Source organism: Carassius gibelio, chromosome A19 (genome assembly GCF_023724105.1).
Source record: "Carassius gibelio isolate Cgi1373 ecotype wild population from Czech Republic chromosome A19, carGib1.2-hapl.c, whole genome shotgun sequence".
NCBI lineage: Eukaryota > Metazoa > Chordata > Actinopteri > Cypriniformes > Cyprinidae > Carassius > Carassius gibelio.
The window spans coordinates 27,394,147-27,420,146 of NC_068389.1; the positions used below are offsets into that span (position 1 = coordinate 27,394,147).

General features: G+C 35.9%; 1 protein-coding gene across 1 annotated transcript in view; it reads left to right on the forward strand.

Annotated features, from left to right (window-relative positions):
* Positions 1–8,243: 8,243 nt before the first annotated feature.
* LOC127935145 (rap guanine nucleotide exchange factor 5) overlaps positions 8,244–26,000 on the forward strand; it is a 49,987-nt gene continuing 32,230 nt past the window's right edge. Inside the window, exons 1-5 of the mRNA XM_052532754.1 lie at positions 8,244–8,756; positions 13,957–14,010; positions 17,287–17,393; positions 20,432–20,553; positions 21,483–21,645. Of these exons, the coding sequence (XP_052388714.1) occupies positions 8,589–8,756; positions 13,957–14,010; positions 17,287–17,393; positions 20,432–20,553; positions 21,483–21,645 (614 nt within the window). The 5' untranslated portion in view covers positions 8,244–8,588. The remainder of the gene's footprint in view (positions 8,757–13,956; positions 14,011–17,286; positions 17,394–20,431; positions 20,554–21,482; positions 21,646–26,000) is intronic.

Below are 26,000 nucleotides of genomic sequence, written 5' to 3' on the forward strand. Positions count from 1 at the left end.
TCAGATCTAATGGTTTGGGAGGGAGGAAGTGGATTTGTTAGCCACGAGCGAGAACACACACTGTAAGACGTTCTTCTCGCCATCTCACTCCCCCCTGCCGGGAGATGCTCTGACATCGTGTTGGCCGGAAGCCAGGCTTACACGTTCCCTCCGGTGAAGATTCTGCCTGTGTTGTGCAAAATCAGGGAGGAGAGAGTGTCAGTTATACTCGTGGCCCCGAACTGGCCGAATCAGCCCTGGTTCACAGAACTGAGAGAGTTAGTGATGGCTCCCCCATGGCGAATCCCCCTCAGGCAGGACCTGCTGTCTCAGGCGAACGGCACAATATAGCACCCCAGCCCCGAGCTGTGGAACCTTCATGTGTGGCCGCTGCGGGGACCCTAATGAGCGGGACGCTTACAGAGACGCCAGCACCATCAAATAGTCGCTGCTACTCGCAGAAGTGGGGAGTTTTCACAAAATTGTGCGAGGACATTTATATTGACCCGGGCATCTGTTCCGTGTCGGATGTTTTGCGCTTTCTACAGCACAGTATGGATGGTGTATGACGCTGAAGGTGTATGTGACCACTATTGCCACTTTCGTTCCCCGGTTGACGGGCAAACGATCGGTAAGCACGCTCTGGTAATCAGTTTTCTCAGGGGAGCAAGGAGATTTTATACTTCATGGCCGCCCTCCGTGCCACCGTGGGATTTAGCTCTAGTTTTGAGGGCTCTATCTCTACTGTTCAAGCCATTAGCTTCGATTGCAGTTAAGGAGCCGGGACCCTGTTAGGGTTTTACGGATGTATATGAATCGCTCGGCCGCCTTTCATCAGTCTGACCAGCTGTTCGTGTGCTTGGTGGATGTAATAAAGGACGTGCTGTTTCTAAACAGAGACTTTCTCACTGGATCGTGGACGCTATCGAATGCCAGGGGAAGGATTATTCCCTCAACATCAGAGCTCATTCTGCGAGGTCAATATAAATGCTTCCCGATGGGCCTGGTCTAGAGGTATGTCTGTCCAGTATTTATGCTTTGCTGCTGGCTGGTCTTCCCAGAACACAATCGGCAGGTTTTACAAGCTGGATGTACCCTCTGTAGCGTCACATGTACTTTCGGTGAGTTAAGTTTTATTCATTCTGTTATAACCAGCTATACAGTAGTTACCATGGCTGCTAACTCTGTGTTATGGATTATATGGTTTATGCAGTAGTTACCGCAAACGCCGTCGACTCTGTTTAACTCTCATGCTTGAGTGCCTATTGCGTTGTGTCTGCCCTGGTTAGTGCAGATTTCGATTTATTGCTTGAAGTTATGCAAATTTTGTTAGGGTCAGAGCAGATGTCTCATTGGTCTAGTACCGTCTATCAGATGCAAGCACTCTTAGCGACACGGCCATTGACTAGAACTGTCCTGCTTATGTGTGGGGGTGATTGACTCTGTTCAGGGCTTATCTGCACTGCTCTCATGGCGGGATTTTATACAGTTCCCATATACGTCTTAGCTGACGTAATGTTGAGTTACCGCCTCGAGAGGGAACGTCTCCGGTTACTATCGTAACCTCGGTTCCCTGAGAGGCGGGAACGAGACATTACGTTAGCCGCCGTGGTCTCTGTTTGTTCAGCTGTGCTAGCGTTCAGTCTTGATTCTGACGTAATTTTCGCACCCATGCATTTTATACTGCCCGCTGACCCGCCAGTATTTGCATGCTTCGCGTCAATTGGCCAGCTTCCCCCAGCTAGCATTAGCCAATAAGATTTCGGTGAAAGTGGAAAAGGGAAGAGTTCCCATATACGTCTTAACTGACGTAATGTCTCGTTCCCGCCTCTCTGGGAACCGAGGTTACGATAGTAACCGGAGACGTTTTCAGACAAGAATTCGCGGGCAGGTGGTGGTAACCATAGCAACAGCAGATCAACAGCGTCTGGTTGCCATTGGGACCAGTCTCTGACAAAACAAATACTAGCATTATTAGTAATTTTAACAGGTTTTCTCGTCACAGAAAACGTGCAAGTATGTGTAAAACTTATTTAAGATGACTAAGAATCACAATTTGGTTGATGCCACGAAAAATGTCACTGCAGATTAGCAAGACACATCGCTAATCGTGAAGGGATGGACAACACCGGTGTTTTTTGCCAAACATTTAACGTTTAACGTTAGGCAAAGTTTAGGGAGATTTTCTGTTTTAGGCTTCTTCCCCTCAAACCTGGTCAACAGAGAAAGATTTGGAGAACTCTCTCTTCTTAAAAAAGATGCCGGTAACGTTAATTGACTTGCAAATTAAATTGACCACAGTCATTTATCCCTTACGAAAATTGTATCATAGTCAAAGTTTAGTAACCAAGGTTTTTTTTTTTATGGCACAGTTTTACTACAGATAGGCCTACTATGGTTAGTGCAGCTTAACCATTCTTAATTTGTAATAACCAAGGTTATATATATATATATATATATATATATATATATATATATATATATATATATATATATATATATATATATATTTTATTTTTATTTATTTATTTATTTTTTTTGGGTAGTAAAACCATGGTTTATGTATGTAAGGGTTTCTTTCATTCTTTCGTTCTTTCCCTCCCACGTCACTACAGAATTACAGTATTGTTCAAAATAATAGCAGTACAATGTGACTAACCAGAATAATCAAGGTTTTTCGTATATTTTTTTATTGCTACGTGGCAAACAAGTTACCAGTAGGTTCAGTAGATTCTCAGAAAACAAATGAGACCCAGCATTCATGATATGCACGCTCTTAAGGCTGTGCAATTGGGCAATTAGTTGAATTAGTTGAAAGGGGTGTGTTCAAAAAAATAGCAGTGTGGCATTCAATCACTGAGGTCATCAATTTTGTGAAGAAACAGGTGTGAATCAGGTGGCCCCTATTTAAGGATGAAGCCAACACTTGTTGAACATGCATTTGAAAGCTGAGGAAAATGGGTCGTTCAAGACATTGTTCAGAAGAACAGCGTACTTTGATTAAAAAGTTGATTAGAGAGGGGAAAACCTATAAAGAGGTGCAAAAAATGTTAGGCTGTTCAGCTAAAATGATCTCCAATGCCTTAAAATGGAGAGCAAAACCAGAGAGACGTGGAAGAAAACGGAAGACAACCATCAAAATGGATAGAAGAATAACCAGAATGGCAAAGGCTCAGCCAATGATCACCTCCAGGATGATCAAAGACAGTCTGGAGTTACCTGTAAGTACTGTGACAGTTAGAAGACGTCTGTGTGAAGCTAATCTATTTTCAAGAATCCCCCGCAAAGTCCCTCTGTTAAAAAAAAGGCATGTGCAGAAGAGGTTACAATTTGCCAAAGAACACATCAACTGGCCTAAAGAGAAATGGAGGAACATTTTGTGGACTGATGAGAGTAAAATTGTTCTTTTTGGGTCCAAGGGCCACAGGCAGTTTGTGAGACGACCCCCAAACTCTGAATTCAAGCCACAGTACACAGTGAAGACAGTGAAGCATGGAGGTGCAAGCATCATGATATATGCATGTTTCTCCTACTATGGTGTTGGGCCTATTTATCGCATACCAGGGATCATGGATCAGTTTGCATATGTTAAAATACTTGAAGAGGTCATGTTGCCCTATGCTGAAGAGGACATGCCCTTGAAATGGTTGTTTCAACAAGACAATGACCCAAAACACACTAGTAAACGGGCAAAGTCTTGGTTCCAAACCAACAAAATTAATGTTATGGAGTGGCCAGCCCAATCTCCAGACCTTAATCCAATTGAGAACTTGTGGGGTGATATCAAAAATGCTGTTTCTGAAGCAAAACCAAGAAATGTGAATGAATTGTGGAATGTTGTTAAAGAATCATGGAGTGGAATAACAGCTGAGAGGTGCCACAAGTTGGTTGACTCCATGCCACACAGATGTCAAGCAGTTTTAAAAAACTGTGGTCATACAACTAAATATTAGTTTAGTGATTCACAGGATTGCTAAATCCCAGAAAAAAAAAATGTTTGTACAAAATAGTTTTGAGTTTGTACAGTCAAAGGTGGACACTGCTATTTTTTTGAACACACCCCTTTCAACTAATTGCCCAATTGCACAGCCTTAAGAGCGTGCATATCATGAATGCTGGGTCTTGTTTGTTTTCTGACAATCTACTGAACCTACTGGTAACTTGTTTGCCACGTAGCAATAAAAAATATACTAAAAACCTTGATTATTCTGGTTAGTCACATTGTACTGCTATTATTTTGAACAATACTGTATATGTATAACGTGTATTATGTAAGACTTATGGAAAGTTTCGGTGTGTCGTTGTAGATTTCATACAGTCAGAATGGGATCCTATGTTTATTTGAACTGGACACAACAAAAGTTCTGTAAAGCAATCACAAGATGGCAGTACAACACTTCTTGCCATCAATATCCTGTTCAGTTTACATGTTGTGTTATACTTATTATAATAAGCACTTAAAATCCAGTCATCATTTACTCTTCCTCATCTTTTTCAAACCTGTAGTTTCTTTCTTCTGAAGACAAAAGCAGATCTTCAGACGGATGCCATTGTTTCGTTACCAGCATTCTTCAAAATATACTTGTGTTCAAATGAAAGGAACTCATACAGGTTTGGAATTTGGAACAGGATGCTAAGTTTTGGGTGAATTGTCACTTTTAAACCATTACCAATTTTAAGCCAAACCTTAACATCTGACTTGTTGATAGCAAAGTTCAGGATGTCGTTCATTCATGTTTTATAAAGACGTCAGTCTAGTAAGCTCTAGTGTGATCAGCTGACTTTATGCAGCTTACAAGAGTTTATAGGGTCTTCTACAGTCTGTCTGAAAAGAAAATTTGTGTTAACTGCGGATTAAGTCCTTTAAGGATGGATTTACCAAAGTTTGCAAGGTTAGTGACAGCAAATCTTAGAAAGATGTTTAGTTTTGTTTTGAAACATTGGTAAGTAACATGATAAATATAGTAAACATTAATTATAAATTAAACTTTTAAAAAATTATATAGTTAAAATATTTTTGTTATGTTAAATATATTCCAATTATTCATCATAATAGGCAGTTAATATAATATTTTTATTAAAAAAAATAATAATAATAAGTACAATTTCCTGAAAGACAATAATGCAATTCAGCATGCAATTTCAACTGAAATATAAACAAATAAAGGATCAGAGTTTTCTTAAGTTAATAATTGAAAAAAGGTTTTCTTAAATGATTATTTTGTTATTATCCAATAAAATAATTTCTGGAATACCAAAGATGAAGACAAAATGATGATAGATCAAATATATTCTGCATGTAAACATATATAATATAATTAAAAATAATAAATAATTTTAATATAAATATGTATTTCTTTAACCAAGTACACATTTTAACTTTACATTCTTTTTCAGGTAGACATTCATTACATTCATTACAGATAGTAATATAACCAATTTACAGATTTTCTTCTGGATTTGTGACCCTGAATATAATAATATAATAATATATATATATATACACTGACTCCAAGCTTCTGAATGATGAAGTGTATAATGTTACAAAAACTTTTTCATTTCATTTCAGATAAACTCTGATCTTTTGATCTTTTTATTAATCAAATAATCCTAATTAAGAAAAAACTGTTTTAAATATTAATAATAATGTATATTATTATATATATATAGTATATAATATATATAATAAATAAATCTTATCGTTCAACATTTTTTTTAACTGGAAGTGTATCATTGTTTTGGAGAAGAAAATGTCAAGTCCGACAATATAGTGTCTTTTTTTAAATTTTTTATTAAGTCTAGATTTATTCACATATGCCCCTGGAAACCTCTATGAACACACTTCACTTGACTTGGCCAAACAAAAAAATAATGGGGGACGAATTTATGTTTTATTAAAAAGTGTTTTTGTGTTCTACACTCATTGAACGCATGCATTAGTTTAGGTTAGATGCCTGCCTGTCTCTATCAAGCACTTGATTCATACCGATTCATCTACTCTCTTTCAGAGCAAGCCTGTTCTTGATGAAGCTGCTGTGGAAACTTGGGAAAAGCAGACGAGGAAGAAGTTAAGCTGAAGTGATCTTTATGTAGGCGGAGCATTGCTCGATCTATAGCACATTGTGATTGGATGTTTACACTGTCAATACAGGAGACCAACCAATGGGCCACTGGCTGCTCGCTGTCCGTGTGTGATGGTCCTTGCCTTAAAAAAAAAAAAAAAACATTCTGTCGGTCCCTTAAGCGCATCTATCCACCGGGAAAACGCCCTGTTTGCCCGATATTTTATTTAATATATATATATATATATATATATATATATATATATATATATATATATATATAATTTCATTATAAAGTTTTATTGATTTTTTCAATTTTAATGATAAAGTTTTATTAATTTTGTTAATTATTGTTATAGATTTTATTTTTAGATTTTTGGATTTTAGTGATATAGTTTTAATATTTTTTGTGTGTTTTGTCTTTATTATAGTGTTTTTATATTTACAGTTTTCATGTTAATAATAACGTTTTACTAATTATTTTGTTTTATTTTTATTACAGTTTAAATTTTGTATATATGCAATTATTTAATTTTATTTTAATAACTAGGCTTTCATAATTATTATTTTTTTTTTTCATTTTCTATTGTCATTTGTTTCTATTTTTTTTTCAGTTTATATTTGAATGACAACGTTTTAGTTTATTTTTTCATTTTTATTAGTTTCTTTTTGTTATTATTCATTATAATATGTTACTATTTTATATATTTTTATTTAAATTTTTATTTCAAGTTTTAGTGCAGGTTTTAAAGCTTGTAGTTAACTACAGCCGTGGTCACTTCTGAATGCAAGCTTGCAGTGGATTGTGGGGGAAAACTTTAACCTCCAGAGCGTCTCCATGAATCCCAATGGTAAGACTTCTTTTCCCAATTTTGTTCCATTATTCCCTTTTTTTTTGATTCTCAGATGACTTTTATTTCCCCCATCATGATCCTTTATGTATCAAATGATCACAGAGCGTCCAGTTAAATCCAGTTAATCGTGTCTTTCTCTCTTGCAGATCCTGGAGACTGAACACCCACTTTCCTCTGTGTTCTTCATGTGATCCAACACCTCGGTGTTACACCTGAAATTAGAGCACACACACCCACAACACACACACCAGCCCCCATGCAGTCAACTCCTCTGGGACGAGCTGCACACACACACACACACACACACACTGTGTCCTCCAGGCATATGCTCCATTCAGCCGTGTAGAGGTGATCTTTCATTTTGACAGATCATCAGCTTTTCTTTCATGTGAGATGTGGAGATACTGGTTTTCCGAGCCCGACCGTTTGCTTTTAACGTGTTCATACCTTGAGAAGCAGCCCTTGGCTTTAGATTCGCTGGCTGATCGTTTGCTTATTCCAAAAGCGTCCTGAAGGTTTTATCTCTACGGCTGAAGGGGGCGGCACTGTTTCTGTCCCATCATGCATTTGTGTGCAGCGTGGACTCCTGCCAACCTGTTAATGGATAACAACCCCAGGCTCCATCCGTCCTCAAACACATGCCTGAGCACCCAAACAATCTGTGTAAAGCTGGAAACCTGTTTCTGACCCTGTGAATAACTCCATTACACGATGCTGGAAAACACTAGCTGTGTTTCTGATGGGGACGATGAGCAGAGACTGATCAGTGCTTTAACACAGCGACCCAAGAAACACCACATGTGAACCTCTGAACACTGACATCGATTTCACACCGAAAGTGGGTCATAGTACGTAGATACGTCCTTTAGATGCTGAGGACAGATCTGTGTCTCTTTCAGTCTGCAAGAATACAGTCTTGGATGATGTGACTGGATTTTTATTTAAATAATTCAAATAATGGGAATTATTTCTTCATGAGACTGCCTTTTATATATGCAATATATATATATATATATGTGTGTGTGTGTGTGTGTGTGTGTGTGTGTTTGTGTGTGTGTGGAATTTTTCATTAAAAATATTTATAAAATATAACATAAAATATGCAATTACTTTCCATATAAAACATTTTCTGCTGAAATAGTTTTACTCCTTTTTTTTTTCCTCAGTAATGTTTATAAAATATAAACGAAAATTAAAGCATATTATTTTCCATATACAATTATATTTTCTGTTGAAATTGTTTTGCTTTCTTTTATATATTAACAAATTTAATCGAAATGTTATACATGCATTCCTAACTTAAATTTCGAAATACAAAATTATAGAAGTGCAATAAAATGTTTCCTAATTGTTATCATGGGTGTAGAAAACGCCGGTCAGTAAGGGGTTAAATGATTCTGAGCGTCTCAATGATTAACTTCAGAAGCGATTATCCTCAAAAGTTAGTCGACAGGTGAGTTTTCTTTCAGATGCAGGTTTCATGTAAAAGCAGAGGTCTGTATGTCCTCATGCAGGCAGCGAGGTGTGTGTGTGTGTGTGTGTGTGTGTGTGAGAGAGAGAGCGCTGGGTGGAGCAGCAGTGTAAGGCAGGTCTCGTCTCTCATTGCGGCGGCTGGAGATCCATCGAGCGGCGGAGGAGGAACGTCGCTCCGGCGTCCGTGTGCGTGAAGAGCAGGTGGAGGAGGAGGAAGAGGATGATGATGATGATGGAGGAATCCGACAGCATCCCCTGCACCGCGGAGGACGGGCTCGTGTCGAGCTGGAGATGGAACAGAACCGCCAGGGACCAGGTCCAGATCAAGCAGAAGATCCGAGACCTGCCCGGTTTGTTAAAGCACGGACTGAACCTGCGCAAAAAGAGCGTGAGTTACTAATACAAGCCGTGCGTGATGAAGAATGCGTGTTTCGTGATCGATACACCACCCATATCCTCCATCAATGCTATTATAACGCTGTGGATGTGCACGAGCCAGCACGGTGCGATGCATGCGTGTTGTCAATGCGTTATTGAATGTAACTAAATTATGAAGGAGAGGCTGTCATGTTTTTTTCAGGCAACAGAGATCCACATACACACAGTCAGGTACACAAACACACACAAACTCACACACCTGCTGTGTGAAACTTCCCAATTTAAAAACATATTACATTAAATTTGCTGAATCTGATGCAGCCAAAGTACCAAAGCATTAGTTTTGTGACTTGCTGTTAAAAGATGAATTAATATGAGATGCTTTTGGAATATTCTTGTCGTAGTATAAAACAATAACAGACAGAAACTTCTTAACACAGTACGTTTTGTAAGGGCAGAATGATGCTTTTAAAGCCTAATACTGTATATCAATGAGAGTGTTATGGTTTCCAGACATTCACTGTCTTGCTTTTTGTAAACGTCTTAAATTTTGGTATTTGGAGACTTTATTTGTGTACCATGTGAATGCAATTATCTGATATGTTGTGTGAAATTAGTTTTGTGGTTGTATAGAATATTCTTGGAATATTGCATAATGTGGTTGTAGTTATTTAAAATATGCTTGATTCTCAATATTCCACTTTACAAAGATTCTATTATGACATCAGAGTGCTTTTGGTTCTAATTAGAACCTTTATTTTTTAAAGTGGCCGTGTAAATATATGCTCTTCTAAAGCAGTGATGGTTAGACACCTGATGCCATAGTTTAACCACGACACTATCACAGTAGGTTTCTTGTGGACTGTATGGAAAGAGCTGATATATATTCTGTTTATACACTGCTGGAGCGACAGAGGGGCTATTCAGTGCCTCAGAGGCTTGAAGACGGGAATTGTTTCACTGATTAATTCTGAGAGCGAGAGGAAATCCACAAGCGATCAATGAGGACGTTTGTAACTCTGACTCTTGAGTTTTGTTCAGTAACTTCTGTTGAGCGTGAACATAGTTCTTCAGGGTTTCGTCTCTTTGTCTCGGAGGTGTTGCTCGAGTTGTTTTAGGATTCGTGTGGCTTCAAACAGAAGGTTTGGTTCAGGCTCATTTGACTCAATTCATCCGCCCCGGGGCGATTACAGAATTAAAAAACGAAAGCCTCATTAGTATTAAATGAGAAACAAGTATTACATTTGTTTCCTTGTGTGCTGCGATGACAGCAACTACTGGAGCATCTGTTTATCAGGCTCTGCTGTGGTAAAATACAACTGCAAGCAAAAAATAAAGGCTTTAACAGCTGGTGCTATAGGAGAAACTTTTAGAAGAAGAAGAAGAATGCCACGGAAGCAATCAAGATATCATTACTTCACTAGTACATTTATTAAATAGTACACTCAAAGTTGACAATTCCCTCAGGCCTAACAAAATGCATGTACAGTAGATGAGTTTGTTTCTTCATCAGATTTGGAGAAATGTAGCATTGCTTCAGTGTCTCATCTATGGATGCTCTGCAGTGAATGGGTGCCGTCAGAATGAGAGTCTGATAAAAACATCACAATAATTCACAGCACTCCAGTCCATCAGTGAATGACTGATGATCTGAACAGATCACAATTACAAGCCAAAACACTTCTTTACAAATATGTGGGTGGATTTTGATGTGAGAGACAACAGGAGATGGACTTTTTCACTGGAGGAAGAGTTATAATGGATTGTGGAATATTTTGGTGTAAAGTTAAGACATCATCTTGATGGATTCGTTTGAAACATGCAGCTTTTGTCTTCTCCAGGTGTTAACTCATGGACTGGAGTGCTGTGGATTATTGTGAAGTGTTTTTATCAGCTGTTTGGACTCTCATTCTGACGGCACCCATTCACTGCAGAGCAAATGATGCCATGCTACATTTCTCCAAATCTGAAGAAGAATCAATCTCATCTATAATTTCTTAAACTATTCTTTTAAGTGCACTCAAATTATTAGTGTTTACAGTCTTTTAGAATTTTTGTAGGTTCCTTTGATGAGTGTTTTTTGGTCGTATGATGCTATAAGACAAAAAATGTTGCTCTAGATAATAACATGGTTTTCTGGTGATCCAAAGGTTCATGCAAAGAACCTTTATTTTTAAGAGCATGTCCAATACTCTCTGTCCATGCAGTGAGAACCGTTTGCTCAAAGGAAGCTTTTGTGCCGTTTAGGACAAATTATCATGCTATTGATGCTAGAAAAATCATACTAGATCTCAGTTGTTTCTCTTTGAGAGCAATACATGAAGAACCTCTCAGATGTTTCTCCGGAGAAAGATGTGAATATAAAAATTTCCAATCAGATTCTTTTCATTGTTACATTCATTTTATAGCCCTTTATTCTTGAAGTTTGTCAACTATGGTTTCATGTCTTATAAGAAACAACAATGTTTCCTAAATGAGTCTTGTATGCACGCTATGACAGTTTTCCTCTGAGTCTGCTGGGATTGTTCTTCGATGAGACGACAGACGCTCGTCTCTGAACTGAGGAAGAGTGCTTCAAAACCATCCGCGTGCTAAAGTGACGTCTCACATGGAGTTCTCTGCAATTCTCTGATGGAGAAGCTGCACTTAATAACACAGTCCTGTGTGTGTGTGTGTGTGTGTGTGTGTGTGTGTGTGTGTGTGTGTGAGTGAGTGCCTGTGGATGCAATGAAATCTTAACGAGAAAGACAGGCTTGTTTGATGTCTCCATCTTGCAGTGCACTCATCCAGAGCGACAGATTTTTTCGCAAGCCATGCAAGAGAGGTGTGTGTGTGTGTGTGTGTGCGTGTGCTCTCTAATCTGAGAGTAATCAGTTTCTGACACATAATGAAACACAGACACTCACTGCACTCTGGAGCAGTGTGCACTACATAGTGAACCGGGATGCTTTCTGTGCATCCTTTACTCATCTTCTGTACCGTTTGTCCTCTCTCGTCCTCTTCTCTCCCTCTCCTTCATGCATTTGTAAATCCTTTCCCTCATCTCTCTCTCTCTCTCTCTCTCGCTTGAAGGAGATTGAAATGTTGCTTCTCAGTGCAGGTGAATAAAACTGTTTGTGTGTTGTTGTTTTTTAGGATATTCTCGGCAGAACTAAACTACAATTTTACATTTCCTGAAGAAAATGTAGACAGTGTTCACCCATGCATAGTTTACCAATATAATCCTAGCAATGTAATCGATGCTAACAAGAGAAGTTTATTTGTATAGCACGTTCTTTAAATGTCTTTAGCACAAATAGCATGGGACGAGTTATACACAGTACTTTAATGCTTAAGGTTAAGGGTTTTGTTCAAATGACATTGAGAAAATGGGATCGTTTTGTGATTTATGAGCCACGAAGGATGAGAAATGTGATTTCATCGAAAGATTTTAGCAATGCATGAAGGACAAGAATGTCTTTTTATCTAAAAAAGCTTTTTCTGCTTCATGCGTTTGCTTATCTGTGGCCTGTGCGCTCTATTTCCCATCCGACCCAAACAGAGTTCAGCTCCCAGATCTCCAGCAGCAGCCCACAGCAAATCAATAGAGTAAATCTGATACACACGGCGTCTTCAGAGCCCAGTCAAAACAAAGCCGTGACCCCTGGGGAGGTTTGTCTACTCTCTGATTCCTGCAGGTCGGCCCACATCACGCCGGCTCACAGAAAGCACAGATACTATCATCACAGGTGCTCTCAGGAAGTTCAGACAGTATTCAAGCCGAAAGCCTGATGAATCCATTGCTATTGTTTTCAGTTCTCTGATGAAGACATGCTAACAGAATGATAATGTTGGTTAGTCATTTATATCTTCTTGGTTTGAGTGTTTGTGAAACCCAAAATATCAATGTGTAGTTGCTCGGATCAAGAAACTGCTGATTTGCACAAACCTCCAGCGCTAAGTATTGAATATATCAATAGTTCACCCAAAACCTGTTCATTTACTCACCCTCAGGGCATCGAAGATGTAGTAAGGTTTTTTCTTCAGTAGAACAGTAAAGTGAGTTTTAACTGAAACCATGATACTTCATAATCTGTGATTCATAAAATACAAGAAGTCAATGGCTACCGGCACTTTGAGAGTCAAAAAAAGCATGTTGTGGAGCACAAAATGAATACCCGTGGTTCCTGACGATATACTGAAGTCTTATGAAGTGAAATGATCAGTCTGTGCAAGAAACTGAACATTATTTCCAATATTATTACCTGTGATCCAGAGCCTCAGGCAAACGAGGAAATCTGATTCTTTCAGAAAGTTCATTTCAATGAACTGGTTCAGTTCCCTAGTTTGCTTAATCAAGCAGTTATGTAGCGTATACGCAATTATATATATATATTTATTTTTTAGCAATTGTGTCATGTGCTTTTGTCATTTTAATTAGTTTATCTTTTAATATTTCTAATGTTTATTTTTATATTACTAATTTGAGATTTAATGTAATTTGTTATGTGCTTTTGTGCTTTTAAATATTTCTATTTAGCTTTAATCAATTTTTTTTTTATTTCAGTTTAGGTTTAGTAGTAAGTTTCCAAATGTTTAACTTATACTATATATATATATATATATATATATATATATATATATATATATATATATATATATATATATATTTTGCTTTATTTCAAGTAAAGAAAGTGGTGTAGATAAGGTTTTATTTTATTTTTCTTTTCTTTTTTTGTGCAAATGTACTGTTTTGCTGTTGTATTCTTTGAAGAACCTTGGCATAAATGTTGTGGTATATGGATTTGGAAGTCATTTAGTACCATAGTATATATCAACATACTCAATACAAGTTTGACCCCATTGACCTTTCAAAGCACACTCTGTGTTTGCCACGATTTGCATGCTATACCAGAGAAAAAAACAAACATGAGTTTTTCTCATCCAGATGCATCCAGAAGTATGACACAGTGTCACAGACACATCATGACATCCAGAAACATGTCACTGTCAGGGTGGGATTAGCTCGTAAAATTGCATTTCTGCATTTCTCTAGCTCTTTTCATGTGAAGGTCCTTTCATAGTTGCCTGATGTCCTGACATTTGAAATGCCCTTAAGGGTCCCTCCAGAACATTTCAGACACTTTCAGCTGTATATGAAGGATGTGAACGTGTTTTTATAATGTGACTCAGGATGTTCATGTGTCTTTTCTGTCTTTGTGATTGTGCAGCAGTCACCTGACACCATCCCAGGACCCAGCACAGGCGTCACACCCAAACCCAAGGTAAGAAAGTGCAACCTAACACTGATACAGTTCGGCCCGCCCTGAATATAATTGACTTCATCCTATAAGAAAGACAAATAACTCATCCCAAGTGTTTCTCCTAAGACAACAAGTGGAGACTTTTTGCTTAAATTTCCCACTTCTCCTCTAGTTTCAGACGATGGGTTTCAAACAGTGCTCAGCATGCCAAGGTAACAAAAGTCAGAGATCTCGATATGAGCTCAAATGGTTCTCATCAAATAATTCAAGACATTGTGTTTAAACAATTGTCTTGTTTGAGTTTTGACTCATTTGAAAAAGCCTCATTTTTTCAGATGTAGTTAGCTCTAATTTTAGGTGACAAATATTAAATGCATACTCACAGCAAATCAGTCTTATTTTCATATATACTTTTTATATTTTAAATACTGTTAAAGCATATATTCAGATTTTTAAATAAAAACCTCAGCTTCACGTTGCACCCAATAAACGCCCCTTAGCTGTTATAAGTTCACTATAAACCATGGCTTTTTGGGGCTTATTGCTTTTATAAAACTGCTATTCTATATATGTAGTAAGAGTTCACAGAATACAACAGAGCAAATAAAGTGTTATGATATTAATAAAAGCAGTATTCTTCCACCAAACAATGTAGTTCGTCAGAAACAGCTGTGGTTCCAACAAAGTGGTTGCCGAGCAACACACAGAAGTAAACAAAGGTGTATGTTTGTAGAGTAATCTACAACAGCTTCGAATGTGGCTCAGCCAATCAGAATCAAGGACCGGAACATTCCGTTTTATAATTTAGCATTTCTTTTTTTTTTTTTTTTTTTTTAATCTATCTATCTTCTGTGGCATTTAAGTTTTTTTTTTTTTTTTTTTTGTATTTATTCATGTTTTGCATTAGCTTTTATTTTCTATATTTTCAGTTTTCATTTTAATTTCAGGTTGTTTTAGTAATTTAAAAAACTCTAATTAGCATTTAATTTATTTTTTATTTGAGTAATTTTAGAACTAGCTAGCTTACTAGCTAGCCAGTCTTTATGTTTTCATATATATTTATTTTTTTTCTTTAGAATTTTTTGTTGTGTGCTTTTGCCTTTTTTATTAGTTTTTCTATTTTCTATTATTTTTTTATTATTTTGATTTATTCTTTATTTTTATTTTTATATAAATTTGAGTTTTATTAATTTTAGTACGTACATTTATTATATTTTAGTTTTCAGTAAATTGTAATTTTTTTTGGTTTAATGTGCTAGAATGCATTGATATAATATTTTGTATTATTCTCTGTTGTCCCCAGAGTGTGTATGAAAAGTTTTATCTAAAAATACCCCACAGATAATGTCTTATACCTTGTTGAAATTGCCACTTTTATGTATGAGCCAAAGCGTGCCTTTTTTGTGTTTGTCCCCTTTAAATGAAAATGAGCTCCCACATCCCTTTTTTAGAAAAGTGCAGAGCTTCAATTGCTGACCTCACATTGCTTCCAAACGCGAAAACAGGAAGATTCAATGGTAGCTTTAGTAACATTAGCCTTTCAGAGAGCCAAGAAGCTCTTTTGGAAAACAAAATATGATGCATGATGCTTATTGATCCCTTAACTCCAGCGTTGAACTGACCCTGGCTTGTGAGGCAGTCCAGCATAAAATTTTAGCAGAAACATATAAGAATTATTTTATTTTTTTGTTTGTTTGTTTTTTCTGGACATTTCCTTCAAAAGTGAAGTTAACCACCGTGTCCTCAGTGGTCTATGGAGACCTGTTCATTGGTGCATCCCAACACACAACACACAACACTTTTAATAGATTTTTGGTGCTGACCTTGTACCTCCAGCAGCTAAAGCAAGAAAACAGTAATGGCGGACTGCTGCTTCTCACTCAGGGAAGTGTATTGGTTAAAAGGGCGGAGAGCTTCACAAATGGGCGGGACTTTCCAGAGTATGATGTCACAGAAGTGAGAAATCTGGACCTGCTCATGTGGAGAGACTGTTTATGATTTATTGGGATTATAAAACAATGAGTGAGTGGATTTTTATCATTATAGGCTGGTTGTTTTCACACTCTACGGCCTAGTGCATTATTTTTTTTGCATTATTTTTCTTATTTATAGTTTTAGTTGACAAATAACAAATAATCGAGAACTCCATGAGGAACATCTGATCAGTACATCTCTTTGAAACCATCTCTTTCTCACACACATGCGACTTCAGTAGTGTTAATCTGTGGATCTGATGAATATCTTCTCTTGTGATTCATCTCGTCTCATTAGAATCTCTGAAGCTCCTTTAATCCGCGCATTAACTCTGCTAAACGCTCACGCTAACAGCTAATCACCCTTGAGTGCAGAAGTACATACATTAGATATGGGATCAAACACAATGTCAGGATCCCCAGAAACCCCTCTAAAGGCTCTTCTGCTTTCTGTTTCATAGATCATCACATAACAATGAACAAAATGATGATTATCGCTGACTACAGATTATAATCTTTATTCTTTCACTGACCCCAGAATTTATTACAGCAATGAGCCATGAGAGAAGGAGCATTACGCCGTGATCGATCCAGCCAAGATTTAATCTGAAGGCAAATATCCAATCAGATGTTTAATGTAGAGTTTTGACCAATGAGATTTCACTGTGGGCGGGGCTTAAGCAAAGCCAGATCCCGTTATAGGGATTATAGAGATAAAATGAATGCAGTGCACTGCTTTGTGCTTTAATAAATCAAATGTAATGACCTCTGTCCTCATACAGGGCGCCTTCTTGCTGAAGGTTTTGATATGGATGCTAACGCTCTTATTAAAGCTGCTCAATAATGCTGAAGGGGCTTTGAGTGGATCAGAGAGGCCAGTGTGCCATTGATTAAAATGAGAAAGAGAGCTTCAGGAGGAAACACGATAATATAAGTAAAGAGATATGCATTCTGTGTTTGACAGCAGAAATACACACACATATAAAAAGACAAAGAAGGGACACAAAAGAGTGTGCAGTACAAGTATAGAGATATAAAACATTAAGACATTTTTGAAGCTCGAAGCTCAGTCTGAGACATCATTTGCATCTCTAGAGGAGACAAATGTAAGTTCATTAGGGTATTTTCTCTAGAAAAACATCAGGAAACTTGAGCAAAAGTGTTCGTTTGCCTATTTATTTGCTATCTGGAGAAAGAGTTAAAGATGTTAAAGACATTTTATTGTGGATCTCTTTATATTTATGATTATTTTATAGCGTCAAGCATTCATATTACACAGCATCAACCTTTAATTCCATCCTGAGATGATCTTTCTGTCTGACAGATGTGTTCTCAGAGTTTTCCCTGCGCTGGACGTGCTTTGAGAAATGCTTTTCTGTCTCATGGACCGTATCCAGCAAAAGACAAGATCCACCTCGCCAGGATTATCAGGTCAGAGATTTACTTTCCTGCATTTGCTAGCCGCTTCATTCAAAGCTTATTCAAGTTACGGCTTTCTTTTAAGAAATTGATACTTTTAGTCAACAAGGATGCTTTGAATTGATCAAAAGTGGCAGTAAAGACATTTATAAGGTTACAAAAGATTATATTTCAAATAAATCCTGAACTTTTGAACTTTCTAATCATCAAAGAATCCTGAATGTAAATATGTCATGTTTTCCAAAGAAATATTGTGCAGCACAACTGTTTTCAACATTGGTAATACTTATAAATATTTCTTGAGCAGCAAATCAGTGATTCAGCGAATCATTTGAGTCAGTTTGGGAGTTCATAGCGGGATCGCGAATCATTTGAGTCAGTTTGGGAGTTCATAGCGGGATCGCGAATCATTTGAGTCAGTTTTGGGAGTTCATAGCGGGATCGCGAATCATTTGAGTCAGTTTGGGAGTTCATAGCCGGATCGCGAATCATTTGAGTCAGTTCGGGAGTTCACAGCGGTTTCGCGAATCATTTGAGTCAGTTCGGGAGTTCGGAGCGGGTTCGCGAATCATTTGAGTCCGTTTGGGGATCGCGAATCATTTGAATCAGTTCGGGAGTTAGTAGCGGAATCGCGAATCATTTGAATCAGTTCGGGAGTTAGTAGCGGAATCGCGAATCATTTGAATCAGTTCGGGAGTTCGGAGCGGGTTCGCGAATCATTTGAGTCCGTTTGGGGTTCGCGAATCATTTGAATCAGTTCGGGAGTTAGTAGCGGAATCGCGAATCATTTGAATCAGTTCGGGAGTTCGGAGCGGGTTCGCGAATCATTTGAGTCGATCAGTTTGGGCATCGCGAATCATTTGTACCAGAAATTCAGTGATTTTTGAAGATCATGTGACACTGAAGACTGGAGTAACCATGCTGAAAATACAGCTGCACATCACAGAAATAAATTACAGTTTAACAGATAATCACAGACAAAAAACAGTTATTTGAAATAGTAATAATATTTCATAATTTTACTGTTTTTACTATATTTTTAATAGAATAAATGCAGCCTTGAAGAGCAGAAGAGACAGCTTTCAGAAATGTGTGTGTTCTCTGGCAATTGAATCCATGACCTTGGCATTTCTAGCATCAGGCTGTCATGTTCTACTGTGGTTGTGATATAACTCATACATTCACAGGATCAATGTAAGAGAGGTTAAAGCATGTGTGTGTGTGTGTGTGTGTGTGTGTGTGTGTGTGTGTGTGTGTGTGTGTGGTCGGTTGCTGACTCTTCAGCTGTCTGTTATCGCTGTGACTGATGGCCGCCGTCCAAACTTCACTCTGATTGGATAAAAACGTCCTGTCAGATGGTGGAGTGTGAACGTGTGACAGCAAACACAGAATCAGAGAGCTTTGCATGTTTTAACGAATGCACACATGCACTAGATGAAAATGAGCAGCTTAATGACTTCAAAATGCAAATCAGTAACAGCATGATAATGTTGCAAATGCAATGAGAGTGTTACAGCCATTTCAACACTTTTACATCTTTTTAATTGCATTCCTGGTCTTATTGTGAATTATTCATTAGTGCATGTTATTCTAAATGAATTGCATTTAGTATATATTGTTTTTATTGAAATATAGAGATCACTTTTCATAATCCCTGCCTTTCATTTGGAAATACTGTGCATCACAAATTACAGAAGCATAATGGATTGCAAACAGTGTTTAACATTGATTTTAATGGATCTATGAAGCAGAATGAAAAATAGCAACAACTGCAATATTATAAAAACACAAATAGTCAATCATTTATTACATTTCTTAAATGACAATAACAACATTTATTTTCTTCCTTTAGCAGAACTGTAGACTGTGCATGTCAAGTAACGTTGCAAACATATTTTATTGGTTGTTAATTTTTCTACTCCTCTTAAAAAAACGGAGTTATTCTGTTTCTACCCGTGAAAAGGTTTTTAATTGAGTTAATCCAAATGCAGTTTTAGAATATTTAGGCAAAATGCATTTTAAATATGTTATTTAGTGTCTATTTTATATTTGAATAATTCAAGTATGGTTTTCACCAAAAGCTGACATTCAATTGAAGAACATTTATCAGAACTGTTTCATAATAATGCTTTGTGTTTTGTTCATGGGCAGATAATAAAGTTACACTAACGTTCAAAGCTTTAGGGACGTTAAGATATTTTAATATTTTTAAAAGAAGTCTCCTCTGCTCACCAACACTGCATTTCTTTGATAAAAAAAAAAAAATAATTAAAATTGTGAAATATTATTACAACTTAGAATAACTGTTTTCTCTGTGATTATCTGTTAAACTGTAATTTATTTCTGTGATGCTCCGCTGTATTTTCAGCATCGTTCCTCCAGTCTTCAGAGTCACATGATCTTCAGAAATCATTCTGATATGATGATTTACTGCTCAAGAAACATTTCTGATTATTATGAATGTTGAAAACAGTTGTGCTGCTAAATATTTTTGTGTAAACCGTGATTGATTTTTTCTTTCAGTATTCACAGATGAATATAAAATTCAAAAGTATAGCATATAATATGCAATATAAGCAAAATAAATGACTTTACTGTCACTTTTGATCAATTTAATGCATCCTTGCTGAATAATGCAATAATTTCTTTTGAATAAAAATAAAAATAATGACAGACCCCAAATATTTCAATAATCGTGCATGTAATATACAAGCTTGCAGTAACGTGTGTGTGTGTGTGTGTGTGTGTGTGTCTCTGTGTATGTGTCTCTGTGTGTGTGTGTGTGTGTGTGTGTGTCTCTGTGTGTCTGTGTGTGTGCGCGTGTGTGTGTGTGTGCGCGCGCGTGTGTGTGCGTGTGTGTCTCTGTGTGTGTGTGTGTGTCTCTGTGTGTGTGTCTCTGTGTGTGTGTGTGTGTGTCTCTGTGTGTGTGTGTGTGTGTGTGTGTCTCTGTGTGTGTGTGTGTGTGTGTGTGTGTGTGTGTGTGTGTCTCTGTGTGTGTGTGTGTCTCTGTGTGTGTGTGTGTGTGTGTGTGTGTGTGTGTGTGTGTGCAGGAGGAGTTACGTGGGTGTGGAGCTGGTCCAGTGGCTGCTGGAGCAGTGTGTGTCGGTTCAGTGCAGGTTGATGGCGTCTGGTGTCTGGCAGGTTCTTCTGGAGCTGGGGATCCTGCACTCGGGTTAATAAACACTCTTATTTTACTATCAGTGACACACTGTTAGAATCTATGTCCATAGTGATTTTAAATGTTGTAGTATTTTTCTTTTTGTGTGTGTGTGTTTATCCTTTTTTTACTTTAGTTGTTTGTGACCCTGGACCACAAAAGTGTAAATCTTTCAAGAAGTAGATTCATACATCATCTGAACGCTGAATAAATCATCTCTCCATTGATGCGTTGTTGTTAGGAGGACAACATTTGGAGGAGATGCAACTATTTGAAAATCTGGAATCTGACGGTGCAAAAAAATCTAAATATTGAGAAAATCATCTTTAAAGTGTCCAGATGAATTGTTAGCAATGCATATCACTAATCAAAAATTAAGTTTTGATATATTTACAGTAGGAAATTTACTAAATATCTTCATGGAACATGATCTTAACTTAATATCCTAATGATTTTAGGCGTAAAAGAAAAATCAATAATTTTGACCAACACAATGTATTGTTTGCTTTTTCTACAAATATACCCCTGAGACTCCAGAATGTATTTGTGCTCCAGGGTCACATTTTAGTACTTTAATGTTAATTTAATTTCAAATGAAAATGTTTTATTGTTTTAGTTGTAGGTAAACACACACACTGCGTGTTTGGAATGTAACACTAGGTACTGCTACATTTTTAGAATTTAGAATTTCCCGTACACAGTCTTGAATATAAGAACGGAATACTGCATGGAATACTGTACAGTGTGAGGAATCAGCTGTGTGTATATAATAGAGCTGTTCAGTCATGATGTGTGTTTGTAGGCCAACCCGGGAGGCAGATTCACTCTGGGATCCCTCTGGAATCTCTAATGGGTTTTTGGGAAAGCATTCCAGTGGGAAAATGCCAGCTCTATATCACATCATATGTGTGCCGTATTAAAAATCCCTCTCTGTGCTCCCTCAGTCGACCAGCGGCTGGTGTTTGAAGACTCCAACACATATTACCAGTTCTCGTTCGAGGAGTGCGACGCTCAGGGCTGTGAATTTCGCAGTGAGGAGGAATGGCAGAACGGCGTCCGTCTTCTGCTTCAGCTCGTCCCTTACGTCCAGTTCAGAGTCGTCAGCCCGTGAGTATAAACAGCATATAAACATGCACACACATGGGATTGAAAAGAATCACCCCCTTTAGAATAACCCTGAAGCACAAAACCAGTCTTAGGTGAATTGAGATTTATACATCATCTGAATAAAGCTGAATAAATCATCTTTCCATTGATGTGTGGTTTGTAAATAGATGCAACTATTTGAACATCTGGAATCTGAGCGTGCAAAAAAAAATCTAAATATTGAGAAAACCATCTTTAAAGTTGTCCAGATGAATTCTTAGCAATGCATAATGTTTTGGCTATTGCTACAAATATACCCCAGAGACTTGTGCTCCAGGGACACAGTGTTAAAAGATGTTATATAGAGTAAATACAGATGGATAAAACAAAAACTGTGTGCATCTTCATTTCAGGCTGCACAGCTACAAAAAGTGATTATTAATATACATATAGCATAGTATCAGTGTTTCGCATTATTTAAAGGACTAGTATGCAGTGTGTAGTATATATACTGTTTCCATCGCTGTCTTTCATGCGTCCGTCTGATTTGGATGCAGATTGTTCTCGTGACCTTTCGCTTCGGTTTTCCCCGTTAATCCTGTTTAACACAAATCATCCTCATGGAAGAAGGAGATGAATTATGTGTGTGTATATGATCATGTATGTCATACTATTGTTACATATTGATCCGTTTTACACTATTGTTCAAAAGTTTTGTTTTGAAAGAAATTAATGCTTTTTTTAAAATCAAGGATGCATTCAACTAATCAGAAGTTAATAATGTTGTGAAAGATTTGCTGTTCTGTTGAACTTTCCATTCATCAAAGAATCCCGGAAAATAACATTTATCTCAGTTTCCACACAAATATGAAGCAGCACGACTGTGTTCAGCATTGATAATAATCAGAAATGTTTCTTGAGCAGCAAAATCATCATGTTAGAATGATTTCTGAAGATCATGTGACACTGAAGACTGGAGAAATGATGCAGAAAATCATAGGAATAAATTATATTTGAATAGATATTCATATAGAAAACAGTTATTTTAAATTGTAATAATATAAAAAAAAAATTACAGTATTTTTGATTAAAAAATGCATCTTGGATGAGTAGAAGAGTCTCATAAACTTTACAAACTCTAACCGACCCCAAACAATAGGGTTGTCACATACTGTAATTATGGTTAATATTTTATTAAAGTGGTTTAAGTGAGTGGTTACTATTTCCAAACCCCCTAAAAATCCCCCAAAATATCTCCTAAAAATATCCATTTGAAATTGGCTGAATTCGATTGAACTGAGCCAAGTGTAGATGAAAGGATTTGATTGGCTTAAAGGTGTCTTTGAGATTGGATTGAGAGACGAGCCGTGAAGGACGAGGATGATAACACACAGAGATTAGATCTGAAGTGACAGCTGATGTCAGTTTCAGGAAGGTGAACATGGGACGGCGAGCGTGAGCTGAATGTGATGAGATAGAAACACTGGGTCATTCTGAGAAAATTTCGCTTTTTATAGCGCTGCATGCGAACAACAAACAGATTACACGCTTGAGTCATCACCAAAAAGATGATTGTCTATGATTGTGGAGGTTGCATTTATTATTTACAAATCCTGGACTATGACATCATATCCTGTTGCTCATATACTGGATGCAGCATGGGAAGAACAGTTCTGGAGAAACTATTTGACACAGAGTGAATATAACCACATGTAATAGATGGTAAAATGAGCCTGGATTTTGTTACGGATGCCTTTTTTTGTGGTTTTATAAAGGACCAAACCTGCAAAAATTTAGATTGAATTTTTTTAATATATTTTATTATTTATTTGAACTGTATTTTTTAGTTTTTATTTATGGTTTTATTTTTTATGATTGTTTTTCTATATATTTATTTATTCTCATAAATATTTATTTCAATATTACAAAGAAATATACAAAGAAATAAAAAAATAATTAAAGAAAGATTAAAATATAAAGTTTAAAAGAATAAACAAACAAAGTTAAAAATAAATGCTGAAAATAATTAACAAAGGACAACGAAATATTAAAAAAATGATTTAGGACTACATTCTTTTAACAAATCATTTATTACTTTATTTATTTTACTGATAATATATGTATTTATTTAATTTTATTATAATTTTTTTATAGTTTTTATATTCATGCATTATTTAATATAATATATTGTATATGCATATGTATTCCCACATGTATTTATTTCCGTATTACAAATAAACTATAACCTATTTAGTTATAATTATAAAGAAAAAAAATACAGAAAATAATTAATTAAGGAAAACAAGTAATGCAAAAACAAATTTAATTAATTAAAAACAAAAATTAAATTAATTGCATTTATTTATTTCAGCAAGTCATTTATTTCCCTATTATTACATTTATGTATTTTTTATCTGTATATTTATGTTTTATTATTTTTATATTCTTGCATTCATTTATATTTATATTTATTTATTTCTGCATGTATTTATTTCTTACTACAGGTAAATATACAAAATAAAAACTCAATAAATGATGAAAAAGGTAGAAAGAATACATATAATGAAATACATTATACAGGATTTAAATTAAAATTAAATCATTTTTTTTTATTTTTAAGTACAATTAAAATGAATCTAAATAAAGAAAATAAAGGAAAACGTAAAACAAAAATGTATTTGGAACGAAATTTAATTCAAATGAATTGCATTTGTTTGATCAAGTCTTTATTTTATTATGTATTTCTGCAGGTTTGCTCATGTGTGTGTGTGTGTGACTGTGGTTTCTGTTGGTTTGTATTGCTCCAGTCGTGACTGTCTCTTCAGTAGAATTGAAACCCCTGGAGCTACACCAGTGATGCTTTTAGCCAGGATTGTTTGGAGACACACACACACACACACACACACACACACACACACTCCTCGGGCTGCACTTCTCATTTGCATGTTATTTGAATATTATCTTCAGCTCTGTGAAACCAGTAATGCTTCTGTGTGCTGAATGAGCGTGCATTTGCGTATGTGTGTGTGTTGCTCGTGTGCATCTGTGAGCCTGTGTGTGTTGTTCAGTCTTGTTCAGTCGTGCCTGATTCGTTTAGAGGTCTTCTCCGTTGTGAATCACTTCATGGGTCTGCGTGAGGAAGAGACAGACGAGGAGGAGAGATGCATGGTGTGATGAGAGCCTGTCAGTCGCAGGAGAAAGAGGGAAACTTTGGCCCAGTTTGAGCTGTGTGTGATACTGTGTGGAGTCTCACGCTTCACAAGAGCTTTGTCCCGTTTTAAAGACATTATCAGGCTTTTATTTCTGCTCGTGGTGTGGTTTATACCTGCACATGCTTTCCTTTTTACACCTTCAAATAATAAGATAAGGTAAATCCCCAAGGAATCATACAGCCCATGCAAAACACCTATTTGGAGGAACACAAACATTTTTATTTTATTTTGTGTATATATGTATGTTTTTTTTTATTTTTATGTATTAATGTTATTTAAGAAAATATTCTGGTGCTGTAAAGAACCCAGACACATAAATAAATAAATAAATAAATAAATAAATAAATAAATGTTTGTTGAAAAAATTACAAACAATATACATCATAAAGTGATTTTGTAAATAATATTTTTATTTTTATTTAATTTTAGTTTTATATTAAAAATATTTTTTAAATTGTATTTTATATTTATTTATCAAGTTGTTCAGCTAGTTTTTGAAAAATTAAATAAAATAAGTAATTTAACAGTATAAAATAATACATCTAAAATGTTATTTTTTGTCAATCATTTTTTTTTTTCCTGTTATGCAGATAGTTATAAACAATGTAATATAATGTAATATAATAATGCACTGTATAATAACTTTATAATTTTTTATAGGAAAATTTTCTGTTTTCTTTAATTATTAAACAAACTAACAAACATCATGTGTGTTTAATACAGCAGGAGGCAGTAGAGAGCAGAGCGCGCTAGATTGAAGAAAAAAAAATGTTGTATTCATATTTATGCTTAATTTATTTTATTTCAGTTTTAGTTTCAATTTAGTTTATTATTTATTTTATTTCCAAATAGTAATTTCAATGCTTCAAGCAAAATGAAAATGAGAAATGTTGCTTTGGAGACTAACTGAAATGTTTTTTATTAATATTATATTATTTATATTTATATTCACTCGAATGAGTATTTATTAATTACTTTTTTATGCTTACATTAAAAAAAAATTCAATTATTTATTAATTTTGTTGTGGGCTTTTGTCAGTTTTTATCATTTTAAAAAATCTTACTGTTTAGGTTTATTCATTAATTTATTTCAAGATTTTTATTTTTTATTTATTTTATTTATTTATTTATTTTCTCAATGGTAGTGATTCAATTTAAACTTAA